The sequence below is a fragment of the Plutella xylostella genome, chromosome 16 (assembly GCF_932276165.1).
Source record: "Plutella xylostella chromosome 16, ilPluXylo3.1, whole genome shotgun sequence".
NCBI classification, from domain to species: Eukaryota; Metazoa; Arthropoda; class Insecta; order Lepidoptera; family Plutellidae; genus Plutella; species Plutella xylostella.
Window position 1 is genome coordinate 4,717,173 of NC_063996.1, and position 21,410 is coordinate 4,738,582.

Sequence of the window (21,410 nt, forward strand, 5' to 3'; positions counted from 1 at the left end):
TTAGTAATGGCAACAAACTTAACAAGGACAGGGCCAATGCCAGCTGTCTTCGGAGAACTTGGCACCTGGACACCCGGCAATGGCTCGGCCCCTCAGTCGTTATAGGTCATGATAATATCTTCCGCGGGTCACCACTATACAGGCATTTAGCCTAGTGTGGAGACCACTGTAATTGGTGTTGTAATTTCTTTTTTATTAAATATATTCTGATTCTGATTCTGATTTTGCCTGATGTTAGTGTGTGACTCTGTTCTTAAAGATAACTTATTTTAATTGTTAGTTATGATATAATAATCAATAGGTTAGTTATACAAATTATTTGTTAGGCGTTTATGGACCGGGACTTCTAAGTTTTTTTTCCTATCGTGTGTTAAATGTTTACCTATGTTTAATGCGATCGTATATAATATTTCGATTTCGTAACAGCTGATTCGACCAGCATACATTTCAGTGGAATAGGTAGGTACCTACTTATTCAAGTTACTTACAAATTTTAGTGTCGCCCGGCCCATGAAGAAAGATTTTTGAATGGTTCAGTAACTATGTTGGTTGCCTTGACCTGCATTTGAAAGATTCTTTAAAAATAAATCTCCCGTATGTAGATTCGTATTCGCCATAGTTTTAATGCTCCATAATAACGTTTTCATTACTAGTTACGTACACCCGAGACCGTGTGATTCTATGCTACCTACGTAAAAAGAATAGCAATAAAACACAGCAATGCCGCATAGATATTTAATTATTTCAGGAACTTTAGAAATCTATCCTAAGTTCCACGATACAGGTTCGCCTAGTGTGGAATTTGCAGCCACATCACAAAATGTATTAAAACAATTTGTTAATATAAACGTTTTTAATTTTAGTTTACTTTTACTTATTGTAAGTCAGGTAATCAGTCTGTTCAATAATCAATATTGAATCTTGTTAACATGTTCCAAATGGTTAATTTTGCTTTGTGAGTTCAACTTGGTCCTCCTGACCGTTTCCAGGTGTGATCGCCTCTCATTCAGCCTGGACCGAAGGAAGTGCGATGTTCGTCGTCTTCTGACTTCGACTGTAAAAAAAAACTTTAATTTCAGCATATCGTAAAGTTAAAACGAATTAACATTATTTACGAAGTAATTCGTGTCAAATTCAATACTATTCCGAAAATCGTTGTCAAAACAATTTCGCTAAGGGCGTCTTGCACAACAAAGTTAAATAAAATTAAATAGTTTGTCTCTTGCTCTGACAGTATAATGTCAGAGCAAGAGGTCATAGATTTAATTTTATTTAACTTTGTTGTGCAAGACGCCCTAAGTATAGGAGGTCTTGAGGAGGTCTGTTTCTGCGGTGCGACAGAGTTGACGTCACCCTTATAATATTATTAATGCGAAAGCTTGTGAAGTATGTGTGTGTATGTGTGTATGTTTCTTACTTCTTCACGTCAAAACAGCTGAAATATTTTTTTATGAAATTTGATGAGGATCGAGTTGGCTGACACCTTGGATTAACATCTTCTTCTTCTTCTTGGCGTCATATGACCCCCCCGTGGGGCAAAGGGCAGACACAACGGTTCTCCATCTCTGGATTAACATATAGGCTACTTTTTGTCCCTGAATTCCCACAGGAAAACTTTTCAAGGCGAAGCGAAGCTCACGGGAACAGCTAGTAGTGGTAGGTACCTATATTATTATAAGTCTATGGTTGCCGTTGTGAAGGTGGAAAGTTCCGAGTCAAACCTATTCGCGTCAAGTCTGATTCGAACCCAGTTGACCAGTTGACCACTCCTAGAGTAAGAAACTCATTTCACTACTAAGGTAGTAAGGATACTTATAATCTAGTATAAATATAAGCTTGCACCTCAGCTACCTCTAATTCTATTTCTATTTTTTTTTATAACACTCTTCCATCCAAAGGTTGTCTGGTAGAGATTGCTATAAGCAATAAGGCCGCCTTTTTGTACTGTTTTTATTTTTAAGTTTTTTTTTTGTATGTTCTTTTTTGGTGCAAATAAAGAGTATTGTATTGTATTGTATTGTATTGTATAAGAGCTTACAATCGTCTGGTTCTCCGATATCCTTATCGTCATCATGATGATTGCCCTCGATGACGTCACTCGACTCCTCGATAGGTGCAGCAGGACCTGCAAATTTATTTAGAAAAGAGATTACGTATTTATTATTTTTTATTTTAACCATTAACTTCCTTCATTGGAAGGATACCCGTGCCCCAGCAGTGGAGACGTGATGGGTTGTGATGATGATGATGATTTTAACCATCGCATTGGGTATGCAGGATGTCCCACAGCGATATTGCCGCTTGAAGCGTTGATGATAACATAACATAACAGGCACCTCCGCTCTTCTCATAACCTTTTACTATCTTTACCCTTACATCGGTCTGGTTTCATGCTTAATTCTTTCTCCGTCACGGCAGTCCGTCTGTGGAATGATCTCCCTGAGTCAATCAGGAAAGCCCCTTCTCGACCGCTCTTCAAGTCTATGGTTCGTGCTCACTACCTCAGCAAGTTGGGACAGATTAATTAGGCAGTTTTTCTTGTACCCCCTGTTTTTATCATATATATTTATTTACTTAGTTTTAGGGTTAGGTATTATTTTTATTTAGGCACTTCACAATCATACTGATCTTTTTTTTTCTGTTTTTGCACACCCGTACTTTTTATCTCTGTACCTCCTGCGGGTTGACTGGCAGAAAATGGTCTTAGCATTAAGTCCACCCTTTGTACTTTTATTTGTAATATTTGTGCAATAAAGAGTTAAATAATAATAATAATAAGATATTACACATTATGCACTGCCGTGGGACACTTTTATACCATCAAGATTTTATAATCTTAATATAATAATACTAGTTCCTACGCTATCCTATCTCACCTTGTTTACGTAAAAAGTTTTCAGTCCTGAAAACTTTGCTCAATGCCTTTTCTTCAGCTCTGCTGTCTTTTTCTGGCTCCTGGGTGTTGCTGATGTCCCAGTACTTGGATGGGGACCCATGATCTAATTCGTAATCTTCCATTTGAATTTTCGCCTTATGAAGACTGTCATCCACCTCTACTAATGGTTGTGATTTTGATAGTACTCCCTAAAACTCAAAGAGGAATCAAGGTAAGTTGTGTCTTGTAAACTATCAGCGGTTGTGATCAGCGGTACAATTTATGACATTTCTCCTATTCAGACACACTGTGTCGAAATTTCGATGTACCGTCATCGGAATGAAATATCGACGTTATCTGAATAGGTATACAGGATGTTGCAAAAAGGGTATACTAAACCAAAACCAGCATGTGCAGCATGTGCAGCATGTTATATTTTTTCGCGAATTTTGAAATTCTGATTTCGGGCTTAGATATAACATGCTGCACATGCTGGTTTCGGCTCCTTTTTGCAACACCCTGTATAGGTCTGTTTTTAATAATTACGCACATTTACAATCGAGAAACACAGCACAGCTACGGACAATGATGATGAACACTGAACCATAGTTTAACAGCAAAACCACTTCTTTCGCTTTCGAAAGCACTTTTACAGAATGCCCAACGAGACTACGAGACATGGCAGAAACTTGAACTGTAAACATTCAACAAACACTGACCTGTTTTTAATATCAAAGGAAAGACAATAAGTTAATAGGTTATTGTTCTAGATATCAAAGAATAATTTAGGCACGGCTTTCCTGATAAACATTTCCGATATTGGCGTATAGTTAGCCACCACACGGCCAAAAATCGTCCATACCTAATGTCACGTAGTTAGGTTACCTAGGCACCTAACGTAACTACATTCCATTTAGGGACGATACAAAAAAAAGACTAACTATTACTAGTAAGGAGGAAGCCAGAGTAATGGGTCTGCGAATAAACCGACGCAAAACAGTCGATATGCGTATCAAGGCTAAAACCTCGGACGCCTTATTATAAATTCTTTATTGCACATAAAAACATTGTACAAAGGCGAACTTAATGCTAGTAGCATTCTCTACCAGTTAACCTTTGGTGATGTCGAGAAAGTGGTTGGTAGTGCGATAGGCTGAGAGGAGAGAAGTTATTTACTTTAATCGAGACACAGAGATATACTTACTTATACATAATAGGTATACAAATTATATACATACATATATAAATATATTCCTACATTATATTATAATATACCTAATACATAATAATAATACAAAATATAATATAATATCATCATCATCAAATAAAATATATTAAAAATCAATTTTGTTGATCGTTCTGCACTTGGAGGTAGTGCTGACGAACTTTGGCTTTAAAGATGTCTATAGACTTTGTCTGCCGTATATGTAGCGGTAAACTGTTCCACAAGCGAACCGCTGTCACAGTGAATGAATCCGAATACCCTGCCGCATTATGCTCTGGGGTACGAAAGAGAAGGTTTCGACTTGACCGTTGAGGATGGTCAGAGAAGTCGAAGAACGTGAATCGTTCTGTTAAGTAGGATGGGGCACAAGGATTATAAACTATATTATGAATGAGAGATAAAATATGGGCATTCCTTCGGTGTCGGGTATTGAGCCACTTGAGTTTATTTCGAAATTCAGTGACGTGATCATACTTACGCAGGCCAAAGATATAGCGAATGCACAAGTTGAGGAGACGCTCAAGTCTATCAAGTAGCTCTTCTGTGAGGTCAGGATAGCACACATCTGCATAATCAATAATAGGAAGCAACAGGGAGTTGACTAACGTAACTTTGGTCGAGTATGGCAGGAAATTCTGTAGGCGCTTAAGCCCATGCATGGATGCATGGATCTTACGGCTGATTTCAGACACTTGAAGCTCCCATGACAAATTGCTCTTTATGTGGAGACCAAGATTTTTTACGCTAGCACAGTATGGTAAGCTAATCCCATCAAATATAACTGGCGGTAATGGTTCAGCAAGCCTTGCCAGGTGAAATCTTCCGCCTACAAACATGACTTGTGTTTTTGAGGGATTAACAAGGAGTCCGTATTGATCTGTCCAGGTTTTGACAGCTTCAAGATCAGCAGTCATCCGGTTAATAGCTTCAGGGACTTCATCGGGACCACATGTAACATAAAGTTGAAGGTCGTCGGCGTATAGGTGATAGGAGCTGTACTTAAGAACGGACACAAGAGTGTTAATGAAGACAGAGAAAAGGATAGGGGAAAGGACACCACCTTGCGGGACGCCGGCTGTGACATCACACCAGTCAGATTCAATGCCATCGGACCGGATGCGCTGTCGGCGACCACAAAGATATGAGGTAAACCACTCGGCTACTGAACCTGATATGTTGAGGGAACGGAGTATGGACAGGAGGATATCGTGATCTACGCAGTTGAATGCATTGCTGAAGTCAAGGAGTGAAAGGAGGGTTAATTGGCGATCGTCCACAGCCTTACGAAAGTCATCAGTAATTTTTATGAGAGCAGAGCAGGTACTGTGGGATGGACGAAATCCCGACTGATAGGGGTTAAGGAGATTATTGTACGAGAGGAAATTCGAGAACTGTCGCATCACTACACGTTCAAGCACCTTGGAAAGAAATGGTAGGATAGATATAGGACGGTAGTGCTTAAACTCGGCAGGAACAGGTATTTTGGGAACAGGAACCATGAAAGCCAGTTTCCAGAGGAGCGGAAACTTGCCTGAGGATAGGGAGAAGTTTATGATAAAAGTAATGGGAGCAGCATGTCACGACCTATACCGTCACTGCCTACCGCTTTGCTGGGAATGGAAAGGATAATCCTTTTGATATCAAATTCAGTAACCGGAGCGAAGTAGAAGGGAGTAGAGGGTGGAATAGGAAGAGCTTGAATACTTCTGATGGTGCGAGCTTTGGTATGAGGATCAAGGATGTGAGGAGGGGATGAAAAATGACGATTGAGACCGTCCTTGTCAACTGACAGAGGTAGGTCTTTCCTACACTTTCCAAAACCCAGAGAGTGTAGAAATTGCCACAGGTTTTTTGAAGAGCAGTTTTCGACTGACGCGTGGATATGACGACGCTTCGCATTGCGAATCATTTGATTGCATCGGTTACGCGCTTGTTTGAAGTTGTTCCAATTAGCCTCCGATGGATCCTTTTTATGTTTACGGCGGCCTTAATACTCGATAACCAACGCTTGGATTCGGTCGATACATTCACTTACCTCGGAAGCACGGTCACCCGTCAGGGAGGAGCAGATGAGGATATAGAGAGCAGGATCAAGAAGGCGAAGGCTGCGATTGCCCAGCTCAAACCTGTTTGGGACTCGAATGTGCTCACAAGGCGGATAAAAATCTCCCTCTTCGACTCCATCGTGAAGTCCGTATTGCTCTTTGGTTGCGAAACGTGGAGAGTGACGAAAGGGCTGACGAACAAACTGCAAGTGTTCGTCAATAAGTCCCTCAGGTCGAACCTGCGCGTTTTCTGGCCGAAGACTATACGTAACGAAGATCTGTGGAAGCTGTGCCGACAATCTCCCATCGGCAAGGAAATTGCGAAACGAAAGTGGAGATGGATTGGGCACACTGTACGAAGAGGAGCTACGAATGCCGCAAGTGTAGCTTTTGACTGGAGGCCACCAAATGGCAAGCGCTCCCGTGGACGCCCTGTCCAAACATGGCGCCGAAGCGTCGAAAACGAGCTGCGAGCCGCTGGACTAAGTTGGAGCGAGGCCAAAAGTACAGCCGAAGATAGGCGGAAGTGGCGGACGTTAGTGGAGACCCTCTGCACCTCTGGGGTGCCATATAGGAACAACAACAACAACATTACAAGTAAGTACTAACTAGTTAAAACAAGTATATCCTACCTATGTATTATTAATTATTAACCTAGGTAGGTACTTGAAAGACTTCTGTAATCAGTGGCTACAGTTATACAGGTCAAACGGACATCACGCATTCATTGATCACTTCAAAACAAGTGCCCTGAAACTGGTAATAACCGGATAGCAGGCTGAAATGAGAGTTTTCTTCATAAACATAATTGATCATTATCATGTAAATTGAGGAAAACATAATAACAAACAGTATGTTGTACAGTTGGCAAAACGAATCTACTTATACTTTGGAAATTTACCATGAGCCCTATGACTCTTCCTTATGCCAAGTAGTTACCTATCTACCAATATAAAGTTGGTTTTCCCTTTAAAAGGCGAGTAACCTATAGATACGGCCGCCAGTTTGATGAAGTGGAGATACTTACCTATGAGGTGAAATCCATCATTGACTTTATGGAGAAATCATTGCATACGTAATCACCGCCGAAGCCAGTTTAGCATGGCCGTAATGGAAAATTGATGCAGTTTATAAACAACCACTTTAGACTAAGTAGTGGTATCCGTAGGTAATGTGGAATTAGTCAAATTACTGAACTGACGTGATACATAGGCTCTAACTCCAAGGCTGCTGTTAGTCTACTTATTTTACAATTCTTACTTGAGTGTGTAAGGGATAAGAAGTGTCTCGCGTATTTTTTAAGTGCTTTTATTATAATGGAGAACGTTGAAGTTCAGGTTAGTTCTCTACTAGTTAGACCTTAATAGGTAAGTAATTGTTACTTACTTCTATTTATTTTCATCGGACTTTTTACCATGAGAAGCAGTTATTTTTCGCGAATTTACAAAAGTTGTAGAACAAAAACTTTTCAGGATCACTCCAGACTTAAGTAATTAAAAGGTCCTAGTTAGGTACATGTTAAGTAGGTAGGTACCATGTGCTAAAAATCTGATAACCGCATGAGTTGTTGTCGAGTGGAGTCTACAAACTGGCAAACGCAGTGCATCCATTGTAGGTAACTATTGGGTAACTATTAGTCTAAAATCAGATAAAATACTACTTACTTACCTAAATAAAAATTGTTTTGCTGACCCTAAAACGTTTTATCAGGTCCAAGTTGGAACCAGATAAATGCAGTTTCTGAAACAAATGTGTCATTTTAGGGACGATAGTCTCTCTTCACCTTTGCATATTGATTGACCTTATGAACATAAGTAAAAGATTGGCAAAGTAGGTAACTAGATAGGAATTTAACTTGGCACAGTTGTAGAAAGTGTTCATTTTGGTGGCGAATGGGACCTACCTCTACCAATCTATCGGCATGACTACGTAGGTCATAGTTAGGCAGATCTAAGGTAGCCATGCCCAAACAGCCCAAATGAAATTTCTGCATATCTTGCAACTCAGAATAATTATTTGTGATTGTTAATATGGCTCTAATGAGGGCTCTAATATTGCTATTTCCTTTTTTTACCGTCACGTACATATTGCCATCTATTCTAGTGATTGCACTGCCCATTAGAAGTAAATAATAAATGGCACTGCCGTACCCTAGAATACAGAAATTATTGTGATTGTGACCATAGGATTATTTTCCGTGTAATGGAAAATAACGTACCCAAAAAATATTACTTTGTAAACAAACGTTGTGATTGGTTATTTTATCTTTCTCTATGGTAAAATGTCAAAAACAGAGATTTTCATTGGCTACAGCTGTTTCTTTTCAAGTTATGTCAAAGTCAAACGTACGAAAAAAACGAAATGATCAAATGACCTTTTTATTTTTGGCGGGTCTTCTTTAACCTATAGTTTGTTTGTAGTTTCTCATTCCCACAAAAGAAGATTAATTTTACTTAGGTACATTACTTCCATGCCTATTCTTCATTCAGACTAACTGAAACACATACTGTAAAGCTGATAGTAAAGTCAAGGTTGTGCTCTGCCTGTGAGAAGAGAATAAATAAGATCGCGCAAACTAATTCAAGTTAGTCCGTTGCTGCAAAGCGGTTGCGGCAAAGCTATCTAAAATAAGCAACTTTAAACAACTGTGTTTTAAAATAATCTTTGAATACTTCAATAAGATACTACAATGCCACCTGTAGCGATCCCAGATGAGGTTCGTTTTTTTTTAAAATTTTAAATGTAATTTTTGGTTTTTGACCTAGTTACTTACGCTGTCGTATTTTTGTTCAGGCGCCAAAGAAGAGCCTCCGAGTGGCCATCATCGGTCAGAGCACGTTCGCTGCGGAGGTGTTCAAGCTGCTGCAGAAGGACGGCCATGAGATCGCCGGGGTCTTCACCATCCTCGACAAGGGGAACCGAGAGGATCCCTTGGGTATGTTATAAATAATTTTCTTATAGATACTTAGGTATTTCATATAGATAGATTATCTAAACAATGACCGAATGGTGCAGCGGTTAGTGACCTTTGTGTTCGGTACACAGCCGGGGCAGATATTTTTACTTGGGTCTCGTCTTGTGTGTTAAATTTAATGTTTATGTTGTGTTTATAGAATGTATCGGTATAAGCTGTTAGCCATATCACAGGCTCTTTTGCCTGTGGGGGTCAAATGGCTGTGTGTGAGATGTGCCCTCATATTTATTTATTTATAAATTGAAGCTTTGTGATACAGTGTTAATTGATTCTGAGAACTATTATAAATTACTAATCCTTTTTAGGAACTCATAAGCTTCTCCACTTACTTACACCTCTTTCTTATTTCAGCAACAATCGCTGCACAGAACGGCAAACCTGTGTTCAAATACAAGACATGGAGAGTGAAGGGACAAATCATACCAGAAGTCCTAGAACAATATAAATCTGTAAGTAATTTCAGTACTAAGCATGTTTTAAATTTTAATTTAATATCTTAGAGGTGAAGTTTAATTATATTAGACACATCAAAGTCCAGCTTGTTTATTGCACTTATGCTAAAAAATACAGCCAGTAAATTTATTTATAGAAAAACTAACAGCTAATTTGTTTTTCATAAGAATTTTGAAATATTGATTTATAACAAGTTTTCACTTATATGGTAAAGCTAAATTGAATAAGTATATTTATTTATATACTTAATTGGATATCAATAGAGTAGCTAACTAGATAACGATGAGTACTGGTTACTGTGTCACAAATAGAGCACAATGGTTGAACCCGCCACCTCTCCTATCTCATGTCTTAAAACTCCTAATAATGCACAAATTCTTATCAGCTCAAAAACATGAGTCTGTAAAGTGTTGTTTTTGTATCTAAGTACCTTTATATTACAATATTGAAGTGCGATCGTATATAAACATATGATTTACAGTCTATGATATATTTTTTAATTTGGTTAGTACGTTTAACGAAATATTATTGAAAATATGATCTGTACTACTTTACGACCACATCACACAGTTATCCAGTGGATATCCATAATACGGCATTTACTATAAGTACATAGAGTATGGTGAATGCATGTTAGCAGTCATTTAAGTTTGTGTACTTATCTACCTACGTAATCTATGTAATTTTTGTAAATATACAAATACAGGTGGTTAAATATCAAGATTCAGCACATTTGAATTGCTGGACACATTTAACAACAGCTAATTTATATATTTTTTAATTTCTGAGTATACTATTTGTGTACTTAGTTACTACCTAGGTACATGTCCTACATACCTACCTACTTATCTCTTACTATTACCATTATAATGTATTGCACTTGTATTATCCCATAAGCGTATGCTATATCCCTTTCAATGTCACCTTCTTCTATTACTCACCTATAAACACTATCACCAGGTGAAAGCGGACATCAACGTGCTCCCGTTCTGCTCCCAATTCATCCCGATGGAGGTGATCACGCTCCCTCAGTACCAGAGCATCTGCTACCACCCGTCGCTGCTGCCGCGGCACCGGGGCGCCTCGTCTATCAACTGGTAATGGGATTTATATTTTGTTTAAAGCTAAAGTGGTATGGTATACCCCTGACAGTAGTAGCATATTGATTTCATCAGGATTTCAAACAAATACGCACATTGTATCCATAGACTAAAAAAATTCATGCCTATAAAATAACACCCATTTTACGTTACGTGGATAGAAGTCCTAGCTAACTTTCCCACCTCTTCCATTCTTGCCAAGAAAGTTTGCTCAAAAATGCAATATTTCTATGAATCTTGTTCTTAGCGAGTTGGTGCAGTGACAAACAATCACCGTGGTACCATGGATTGGCCAGTCAGATTAGCGTTGATCGCTAACTATATAGTGCCACAAACTTATCTGTTCCGGTGACAGCTCACGTAAATGTGTAATATTTCTTCATTCTATAAGATTTTAAGTTTGCCAGTAGTTGTAATTCGCTCTTGTGGTTTCAATAAACCCATCTAATCTGTATCAATATATAATTCATTAGTAAATAATGAGATATGGATCAATTTAGTTCGCTCTCACCGGAACAGATAAGTTTGTCGCACTGTACAGACATTTGATACGTCACTCGGAGCCTCCCCTTTGCATCTCACCTTATTATGACTGAACATGTCACTACAACTTAACCCCACACACACAGGACGCTAATAGAGGGCGACACTCGTTGCGGCCTGTCCATCTTCTGGGCGGACGACGGGCTGGACACGGGCCCCGTGCTGCTGCAGAGGAGCTTCCCCGTCACGTTGGACGATACGGTTGATAGCATCTACAATAAGTACCTGTATCCTGAAGGTGAGAACTTTAATGGATCTTTTTTGTTGGTTATTTATTGGCGAAGATCTCCAGATACTGTTCTCAAAATTAAACTCTGCGATAGTAATAAAGTACTCATAGATGATCAATAGGTGAAATTAATGCTAAAAAATCAGTCAACCTTTAGTACCTAGAATATTGTATAGGTACAAGCAAAAAAACAAGATAAGGTCGTTTTTATTTCTTTTGTCTACGGAAAAAGACTTTAGTTTCTGTTTCTACAATATTAGAGCTTCCATTTTAGAGAATTTTTTCCAAGAAGTAGTCTCCTTATGTATGTGCCGAAATACGATGGTTAATAAACAATGTTGGTTTCAGGTATAAAAGCGCTAGCACAGTCGGTGAACATGGTGGCTAACGGCACCGCGCCCAAAGTGCCGCAAACGGAAGAGGGCGCCACTTATGACCCCGCGTTGTTCAAACCAGAATTACATAGAGTAAGTGTACCATAAGTAACTTTATAAACTAGGTACCTTTTGGACAAAATCCTCACACAATGCTATTGCTTTCAATGCAGGAAAAAGCATTATCATTAAGTTAAAATCCAAGATAAAAAAAGGAACCGTTCAATTTAATATCAATGTAAATATGTCGCTTATTGTGAAAACATAAGTGCCAATTTCTCCATTGTCGATTATCTAACTGACAGGGATTGATTTATAAATTAAACGTCATCTCCATATAAAATTCATGACAGATGTGTCAAAACTTAACCACTACTCCCTGGTTATGCTCTAACCGAGAATGGAGAAATTGGCACTAAAGATAAATATTTTATTTAATTGTTTATAGTTAGCAAAAAACCGAATGGCGTAGTGGTTAGTGACCCTGACTAATGAGCCGATGGTCCCGGGTTCGATTCCCGGCTGGGGCAGATATTTGTTTAAACACAGATATTTGTTCTCGGGTCTTGGATGTGCCCGTAAAATGGCAATAGGCCCGCCCCCTATTACATTGGGACTAACATACACTCTGGCGAAAAGTGGGTGCAGCAATGCACCTCTGCCTACCCCGCAAGGGAGTACATTAGTACAAGGCGTGAGTGCGTGTGTGTAAAAAAAAGTTAGCAAAAAAGATGCTATGTTTATTACGTGATTGAATTGTTTGATAACTCTGCAACCTTGCAACTCATGCTAAGAATACATACATAAAAGGTTCTTACCCGGTTCCATCATAGATAAGTAATAAATAAGCAAGTAGATAAGTAATCATTAAGTAATGCAACTTTCCCAAAACAGTATCTCGCTGTTATGTCAATGATCAATCGATCCATAAACCAATAAACTTACCTAATATTACAATTTACCTAACAGATAGACTGGTCGAAGCCAGGCGTCGCCCTCCACAACTTCATCCGAGGTTTAGATTCCTCCCCTGGTGCGACCACCTACATCCACCCCCAGGGCGCCACCGATCCTGGTTCTGAGCCTACAGTAGAGCTGAAGCTATACGGGTCTTCATTGTGGGAGGGCGAGTATGAGGCTGAGGGTCGGGAGGTGGCAATTCCGGGGTTGAAGACGCCGGCGGTGGTGCATGAGGATGGAATGTTGATTACTGCGAATGATGGGGTTAAGGTAAGTCTTTGTTGGGAGGTTGGTGATTTGATTTGTTTTTGTTGTGGGAGAGGCTTTATGTAACTAATAGATGCTGATAATTGATTTAGAGAATCATAATGTTAATGGTGGATTATTATTAAAAAATCCTCGAATGATATGTAATTATTCTGGTATTATGGCCGCCTAATTTCATAGATAGGTGCAATTTCTGCTAAAATACCCTTGATGGATAGTTTTATACCGACACATATTACAATCATATCGTATTTTCCAGATCAACATCCAAAGACTAAAAGTGAACGGCAAAATGATAAATGCGCAAAACTTCTTCAAAACAAACGAAAACAAAATAACCTTAGAACTCACAGCCGAAGAAAAGAAATTCGTCGAAAACGTACGAGACGTTTGGAAAGCCATACTTAGAATAGACATAGAAAACGACACAGACTTTTTCGACTGCGGCGCTGGTTCTATGGACGTGGTCCGTTTAGTCGAAGAAATAAAGGAAATAGCTGGTTTAGAACTGCAAAACGAAGATGTCTACATGAACACAACATTCGAAGAGTTCTTTAACACAGCCGTTTTGAAAGCAAGAGGCGGTTCTGCTACTAAAGAAATCACGTATGATGGAGTAGAATTAGAAGTGAATAAAATGCGGATAAAATTTCCCACACAGCTATTTATAAATGGTGAATTTGTGAACTCCGAGAGCGGCAAGACGCTGACACTAGTGAATCCTGCTGATGAGACTGAGATCTGTAAAGTGCAGTCCGCTTCAGCTAAGGATGTGGATAAAGCGGTGAAAGCGGCGAAAAAGGCTTTCGATCAGGGAGAATGGTCGAAAATAAGTGCACGGGAGAGAGGGCAGCTGTTGTTTAAGTAAGTTGCTAAAATGTGTGTGAAACTATAGATATTATATGGATATCTTGGCTAAGGAAAATAGGTGTTTCAGGGTACACTAGTAACCACGTAACTTGACCAAATTGGTTGCGATATGCATGTTGCAATTATGAGCGAATAATAGGAGAGGATTCAGATTCGTTTTCAATAGACCAATAGAGGCCGAGCGGCATAACGCTGTCCAATGGTGTCACGCGGTTTTGACATACTACCCTCACAGTTAAAAACGTACAGTGCGACAAATTTATCTGTTCCGGTGAGAGCGAACCTTATTGATCCATATCTCATTATTTACTAATGAATTATACATTGATATAGATTAGATGGGTTTATTAAAACTACAAGAGCGAATACTACATTGCACTACTGGCAAATTTAAAATCTTATAGAATGAAGAAACATTACATAGAAGAACAGATAAGTTTGTGGCACTGTACTGCAGCGAATTAGTCAAGTTACGTGAATCCTAGTGTACAATTCATAACATAATCTGTACCCACAGACTAGCAGACCTGATGGAGAAGCACAAGGAGGAGCTAGCGACCATAGAGTCGATAGACTCGGGCGCGGTCTACACTCTGGCTCTGAAGACGCACGTGGGCATGTCCATAGACACCTGGAAGTACTTCGCCGGATGGTGCGACAAGATCCAGGGGTCTACTATACCGATCAACCATGCTAGACCTAATAGGTATGTTTTGATATATCTTCTGCTTTCTCGTATATCTTGCTACTGAAACATTTTTTTTATTACTATAATTTGTGCTAAGATTTTCGGAGCTGTAAAAAGACTACCAGTGTTATGCACTAAAGCACAATACAATACTCAGATCCCAGACCTGTTCTTAGATATCAATTTCAACAGGCAAGCTTTATCATCGTAACGAAAGGTGCCTCCTACACTGACGTATCAGCGACTGCACCTTACATAATAATACGTCTGGCGCTCACTGGGCAGTCAGCGAATGCCAACTAATCAGACTGGCCAATCCTTTCACTGTAAAGACAATCCAACCCCATTTTTTTCACCGATACTCTATACAATGCCCTTCTTTTGCTCTGAATAAACATTTATATTCTCCATCAGGAACCTAACATTCACAAAGAAGGAGCCTATCGGAGTGTGCGCCATCATAACTCCGTGGAACTACCCGCTCATGATGCTGTCGTGGAAGATGGCCGCCTGCCTCGCCGCCGGCAACACCGTCGTCATGAAGCCCGCTGCTGTAAGTACTCAAAAACAGGCTGTAATGGTCTGGGCTAGTACTAGAGGTTAATAGGCTAGGTTTCTCATAAGGAACGTCATAAGAGACTTTCCTCATTCGGCCACTACCGTCTAAGGACCAGAGAGCCGGGTGATGAAGTGCTGCCAAATAAATAACATCGTATCGTAAAAGAAGAGCAAAATGGGCATCTGCGCCTGTTAAGATGATGACATTGATAATCCAGGATTCGTAGCACTTCCTAACACAACGGACCACAAACCTTACCCCACCTAACCATAAAATTACTTCTTCGCAATGTTCGAGTACAATGTTCCTATGTAACTGGCGAACTCCTTATATATAACCTGCATCTATTATAACCCCTCATCTTCCCGCAGGTATGTCCACTAACAGCGCTCAAGTTCGCCGAGCTGTCAGTCCGTGCGGGCATCCCGGCCGGAGTCATCAACATCGTGTGTGGAAGCGGCGCCGTCTGCGGGCAGGCGCTGGCCGACCACCCGCTTGTGAGGAAACTCGGCTTCACTGGGAGCACACCTGTAGGTGAGTAGACAGTCGACTAAGTAGACATACGACTCTAAGTATTACTGTAGGTAGATTGCACCACCGGCTAGTTAATAATCTGGGCTTTACCGGCAGCCGGCGTGTGGGTGAGTAGACATACGACCAAGTATAGTGTAGGTAAATTTTATATGGCACTATAAAGATTGCACCCCCCGCTAGTGAAGAAACTGGCCTTCACCAGCAGCACGTCTGTAAGTGAGTAGACACTCGATCCCAGTATACATGCGGCCCAGTAGACATACAACTGGGTATACAGTACAATATATGCTAATTTATTTTTTAACTATAAAATTACTAAATTATAAATTAATAATGTTTCCAGGTCAACAAATAATGAAGTCATGTGCAGTTTCAAATCTCAAGAAAGTATCTTTAGAACTCGGCGGCAAGTCTCCACTTGTGATCTTTGAAGACTGCGATCTAGAAAAGGCTGTCAGAATAGTAAGTAATATTTTATGAGTAGTAGGTACATTTTTTTTTCATTTCTCCTCCTTAGTTACTGAGCCTTTGTGAAATAGCGGTAAACTCAATGTTGTCATTCAACAAAAAAAATATGTTGAATAAAATTATGAAATCCTCAAGCTGTCCCTGTCCACAATCTTCCTCATACTTCACTAACTACAGCTTTTACGTTATGGAGCAGCATAATGCATTATGGAAAATTACATATTATGTTTTTCCCTTTTGCTCTCACCATATATACGCATGTTACAAAATACGTTGACAACCTTATCTCCTTCAATTTAATATTAATAGTATAACATACAAGTTATTGATACCATACCAATTAAAACAGCTGATGTTTACATTTAACACAGCATAGTAACAATATTTATAGTAACGAAACTTATTGTAGGTACTTTTAATTGCTTTTATGCTGTATTTTATAATTAAGCTTATTATGGTCCTATAATGTTGAACCTACCACACCTAATTTACGAACCCATATAATTATAAGCGTTTCTTGGTCCTCTGCATCTTTCCAGCTATTTCGTACCACACCTTTGCTTTGATAGAGATAATTTAATACCCTTACTCAACCCCATTATACACCCTAATTTCCTCCATATTTCCAAGTCGATGCTCTGTGCATTTGTATATCTCTTTTAACCCCAGTTATCTAAGTCATGTTACTAGCACAACCTGTCTTCGATACCCTTATCATCTTGGCATGTGACCGACACTAGCACGCTACATTTGACTGTTAGTTCAAACCGCCGTACACCGGTTATAACGTATTGGAGTAAACAAAATTATCGCCAATTTTAGAACAAGGGTTACGGGTGCTATGCTAAATGCTTTATCATGGTTTCGTTTCATTGAACTGTGTAGTTTTTAAGAATGTTTTGTCTACGAAATATCGAATCTGGGATGTTTTTCGTGATTGAACACGTTAAAAACTGCTGATTGGATTTGTATAATGGTGAATATGAAAGCAAATTTAGGGCAATCCATACATATTATGTACACAATATATTAGTATTGCTATCGGAAGTGGTATCATAGTTTCCCCTTGCGTAACTTCTACCTATACATATACTATAATGATTTACGTAATTTCCCAGTGTTAACATAACGAATATAGTGCAAGTCCAAATAGGCCTATATCATCCAGGATACAACAACGTTATATTTATGTGAATTTAATGTATTCTATGGCCTTTAAACATCAAATTTTCTTTCTTCCACAGGGTATGAGCTCCGTCTTCTTCAACAAGGGCGAGAACTGCATAGCCGCCGGCCGTCTGTTCGTCGAGGAGCGAATCCACGATGAGTTCCTCAGACGAGTCGTGGAAGAAACCAAGAAGATCAGCATAGGAGACCCGCTGAATAGAGGCACGGCGCACGGACCACAGAACCACAAGGCGCATATGGATAAACTTATTGAGGTATGTACAGCCGAATTCGTATATATAATATATTTACAGTACATAATATAGGTGTACATTATAGTCTCATTCGCACATCAAACGTTGGTCTCTTTAGGCGCCTCACACTAATGTTATGTGTAGTTTGCTCTTAGACAAGTAGTTTAGTTCATGAAAGATGCCGAAAATAGAGTAATTATGTGAAAATCAGCTAGGATGTTGACATAGGGAAAATTAAGGCAATGTATGCCATCCGATATACTTACATAACTATTTCCTTAGTTCAGGAAAGAAATAAATTGCCTTTAGTCCCCCCGAACTTATTTTAAATTTTAACACATTTCACGTTCAACCTAACCTCTTCCTTCCACCTCAAAGTTCTGCAAGTAGGCGTCAAAGGGGGCGCCACAATATTCATTTCAACCATAGATCTATTTCAACACATTTCACACTCACCCTAACCTTTACCTTCAATGCCTACGACGCGACGCCGAGGAGTCCTCACAATATTCATTACAACACATTTCACACTCAACCTTCAACCCCACAGTTCTGCGAGCGCGGCGTCTCAGAGGGCGCCACCTTGGTCCTTGGCGGCGCGCGCGTGCCCCGCCGCGGGTATTTCTTCGCTCCCACCATCTTCACTGACGTCACCGACGACATGTGGATAGCCAAGGAAGAGTCGTTCGGCCCCATCATGATCATTAGCAAGTTTAGTAGCAAGTGAGTTGACTGGTTTTATATTGGTTTTTAGTCACTATTAGCCGGAAGTGGCTGGATGAGGAAGGCCGAGGAATGGGTGTTGTGGCTCTCTTTGGGAGATGCCTATGTTCAGCAGTGGATGATTATTGGCTGATGATGATGATGATTATTCACTAAACCTGTAGAAGGTCAGTTATGAAGAAAACGATAGAGGTTACGTTTTAAATTTTATGTGTATGAATATTTCTGGAGGGTCCTCTGGCTTTGATGCTGCTCTAACCCTGACTCTATCGTTGCATTAAAGCTACCGACTTTATAACAGCTCTCTGTATTCAACGGTACCCCTACTGTATCCAATATTGCTGAGCTACAATATTGGATACGAAAGATAAGATTTCATACTTTTTTCACGAATCTCCGAAAGTTGTAGATTCACATTGTCTACTATGACGGACAGATCCATCTTTCAGCTCACATCCACCTGTTTTCAACATTATTTGCACCTTAATTTTTAACCCAAGCCCCTAAAACCCCACAGAAACATAGACGACGTGATCCGCCGCGCCAACAACACCGAGTACGGCCTCGCAAGCGGCGTCCTGACCCGTGACGTCACTCGAGCCATGACCTTCGCGGAGAGAATAGACGCGGGCACCGTGTTCATTAACACGTACAACAAGACTGACGTGGCCGCGCCCTTCGGAGGGTTCAAGTTGTCGGGCATGGGGAAGGACCTTGGTGAGTGTTGGAAGGCTAAAATGAGTCAGAAGCCCTTGTTTTTATTAAGTCGGTAGTAGTCATACGTAGACTAGACGTAACTGCGATAGCTGACAGTTACTATCATACGACTTTGACACATAAAAAGATGCATTCTGTCAAAATCGTATGAAAATCTCTCTGAAACTGTCAGCTATCGATGGATAGAGTTATTGAAACTGGTAGTAAGTGTATGAATACTACAATAAGGAACAAGGGGAAAATGTGTTTCACTTTTAAATCAACATAACAAATTAAAACATCCAAGCCCGAACGAGTATAATATCCCCAAAGTACGAACATAGTGTAGACCTAGTACTTTGATCTGTCGCTGTTGCATGGTTGGTTTACCTACCAGTGCTACCAATCTCATTACCGTGTTTAACTCAAATCGCGATAACCGTTTATCTAAGTTTGACCAGATTTAATCATAATATCATAATAATCATCTGTACCTTTCTTTTCAGGTCAAGAAGCTCTCAACGAGTATCTCAAAACGAAGTGTGTTACTTTAGAATACTAGAACTGTTTAATATAAGTTAGATATATTTGTAATGGTCATAACAATTAATAATCACATTTTGTAGCTTTAAGTAATGTCATACAATTGATTTGTACATTTGTTTTATCTCATTTTACATATAAAATATGTTGTGGTTGTGAAAATCGTGTGTTTTATCGTTAACGGAGTAATATATTCTTTTATTTTTATAAAAATGACATGTTTTATTGAAGTTGTTACCACAAAAAATATTGTTAACAAATAGGTACTCTGACTAATGTTAAAAAACAAATAAAGATTTGGGATATCTCACGTATGCAACATTAAGTAAAATAATTATTTTAGGACAGAATAATTTTCAACCTCTGGAAATATTCCATCTTAGGTTTTTCATTCCAACGTTCAATCACTTCATCCCTGAAACACATAAAAATAGTAGAATATAATACATATATTTATCATAATAAATATATTATATTTTGATAAGGAATACTATTTAAATCACTTAATTTTTTTTAGTATTTACGAAGGCTAGAGCCATCGAGGTCAACTGTTTTATAGCCCTGACATTCCTATCATCGCCCTAATAAAAGTTGCTCAATATGATGACAGGTAGATCCACCTGGCACAACCAGGGGAACCCTTTTGCTGCGCCGACTACTCAAATCTAGTCGCGTTTGTCGCCGACACGCTAAGAAGTTGAAGCACAACTTACATAGCTTTACGTTGAACATACGGCTGATCATTGATATCAATCCCAGCAGAGAATCCCGTAGAGCCTACATGGCAGTCCTTCTGACTCTGGCTCTTTGAAGTGCAACCCTGGACTGAAGGCTCGAAGTAGTTCTCGTATCTGTAATTAAATATATAATAACTAGCTACACTATCCTGCAAACTTGACGGCTTTATGCTTGACCGTGAGTGGGATCCCTTATGGAGGTACTCTGTCACTCTGGACCGCACTGGGTTAGTTTAACTAGCACAGAGGAACATGGATCTTAATGAAGTAACGCAGGAGGCCTATACCCATATGTATATCTAGGTAGGTAAGTACTCTGAAGTATGAAGGGTTATTGGCACCGGCTGAAGACGAACAAAATGGACGCTACAGCCAAAAGTCCACATTCAGGACAACGAAGCGTTTACAATAATTTATGATATCGTTACTGCTGCTGCTGATGTAAACTGGTAGATTATTTTAGGGTCTACAACTACATTATAATAATATAAATCTATAATCTGTATCTTACTGCTACTTACGTCAAATCCGGATTACGGGACATATTGTTCAGAAGAACCGTTTTAGGTGTAACAATGACTGGAGCAGAATTTCGATACTCTACAATGAATGGTTGCTGTAAAAGAAAATATTAAGTAAGTAGCTTAGTAGTAACCTACTTAGAACATGTTTATGTAGGTAGGATTAGAGAGCGATTAGCGAGGAGTGGAAAAGAGAGCGCGCTTTTATGACAAGTCTCAAGCTTCCCTTGCGGGTAGTAACATTCAAGGAGATAGGCATTTGGTAGGTAACTAGTAACGTGATTAAGTCGTTAGGTTCAAAATGTTGATATTTTTTCTGTTAGTAATCTTCAACCTACCATCATTATTATATTTCAGCCTTAGTTCAGCATCAGCACATTAGGTATGAAAGTACATTTACTGAAATTGCCTTTCCCTCTGTACTACAGGTGGATATCTACTACAACAACTTTACTTACAACTACCTACCTACTTACCTTATATAGATTATTCTTAATCTTCATACAAATATCCTTAATTTTCATCCCTGCCATTATTGGATTGGAGTATTTTAAGTACTTAATAATTTGGCCTGCTGAAAATAATAGTGAGTGTGACATCGACAA

The 21,410-nt window shown here is 39.3% G+C and overlaps 3 protein-coding genes across 6 annotated transcripts; 1 reads left to right on the top strand and 2 right to left on the bottom strand.

Annotated features, from left to right (window-relative positions):
• Positions 1–721: 721 nt before the first annotated feature.
• Positions 722–8,557, bottom strand: LOC105393553. 3 transcript variants are annotated; one of them, XR_007267172.1, is made up of 4 exons: positions 7,814–8,557; positions 2,877–3,084; positions 2,039–2,125; positions 722–1,054 (listed from the first exon to the last, which is right to left on the bottom strand). XR_007267172.1 is itself a non-coding variant. In XM_048626335.1 (4 exons), exons 2-4 carry the CDS (start codon positions 3,016–3,018, stop codon positions 909–911), a joined length of 375 nt encoding a protein of 124 aa, XP_048482292.1. In that variant the 5' UTR covers positions 3,019–3,084; positions 3,595–3,843; the 3' UTR covers positions 722–908. The 3 variants fall into 3 exon arrangements, 2 of the variants coding, with proteins under 2 accessions (XP_048482292.1, XP_048482291.1); XM_048626335.1 differs by lacking the exon at positions 7,814–8,557 and adding an exon at positions 3,595–3,843; XM_048626334.1 differs by lacking the exon at positions 7,814–8,557 and adding an exon at positions 3,426–3,581.
• Positions 7,401–19,760, top strand: LOC105393550 (cytosolic 10-formyltetrahydrofolate dehydrogenase). 2 transcript variants are annotated; one of them, XM_048626333.1, is made up of 16 exons: positions 7,401–7,482; positions 8,939–9,080; positions 9,471–9,568; positions 10,533–10,669; positions 11,302–11,453; positions 11,793–11,911; positions 12,788–13,048; positions 13,305–13,909; positions 14,433–14,621; positions 15,018–15,156; positions 15,534–15,696; positions 16,040–16,158; positions 17,409–17,606; positions 18,136–18,308; positions 18,826–19,025; positions 19,511–19,760. In XM_048626333.1, exons 1-16 carry the CDS (start codon positions 7,462–7,464, stop codon positions 19,564–19,566), a joined length of 2,772 nt encoding a protein of 923 aa, XP_048482290.1. In that variant the 5' UTR covers positions 7,401–7,461; the 3' UTR covers positions 19,567–19,760. The 2 variants fall into 2 exon arrangements, with proteins under 2 accessions (XP_048482290.1, XP_048482289.1); XM_048626332.1 differs by lacking the exon at positions 7,401–7,482 and adding an exon at positions 8,708–8,861.
• LOC105393551 lies at positions 19,690–21,384 on the bottom strand. Its single transcript, XM_048626336.1, has 4 exons — positions 21,282–21,384; positions 20,806–20,900; positions 20,261–20,398; positions 19,690–19,962 (listed from the first exon to the last, which is right to left on the bottom strand). Exons 1-4 carry the CDS (start codon positions 21,336–21,338, stop codon positions 19,887–19,889), a joined length of 366 nt encoding a protein of 121 aa, XP_048482293.1. The 5' UTR covers positions 21,339–21,384; the 3' UTR covers positions 19,690–19,886.
• Positions 21,385–21,410: the final 26 nt, after the last annotated feature.

Bases quoted from the DNA above. Each gene is read 5' to 3' on its own strand.
- LOC105393553 (XM_048626334.1), bottom strand. From the start codon at position 3,482: ATGGTTCAGTGTTCATCATCATTGTCCGTAGCTGTGCTGTGTTTCTCG. The intron at 3,085-3,425 runs GTGCGTAATTAT...TTTGAGTTTTAG, and splicing joins TGTGTTTCTCGATTGTAAAT to GGAGTACTATCAAAATCACA. The intron at 2,126-2,876 runs GTGAGATAGGAT...ATAAATTTGCAG, and splicing joins AAACTTTTTACGTAAACAAG to GTCCTGCTGCACCTATCGAG.
- LOC105393550 (XM_048626332.1), top strand. From the start codon at position 8,835: ATGCCACCTGTAGCGATCCCAGATGAG. The intron at 9,081-9,470 runs GTATGTTATAAA...TTCTTATTTCAG, and splicing joins GAACCGAGAGGATCCCTTGG to CAACAATCGCTGCACAGAAC. The intron at 16,159-17,408 runs GTAAGTAATATT...TTTCTTCCACAG, and splicing joins TAGAAAAGGCTGTCAGAATA to GGTATGAGCTCCGTCTTCTT.
- LOC105393551 (XM_048626336.1), bottom strand. From the start codon at position 21,338: ATGGCAGGGATGAAAATTAAGGATATTTGTATGAAGATTAAGAATAAT. The intron at 20,399-20,805 runs GTAAGTAGCAGT...ATTTAATTACAG, and splicing joins TCCCGTAATCCGGATTTGAC to ATACGAGAACTACTTCGAGC. The intron at 19,963-20,260 runs GTAAGTTGTGCT...TATGTGTTTCAG, and splicing joins TATGTTCAACGTAAAGCTAT to GGATGAAGTGATTGAACGTT.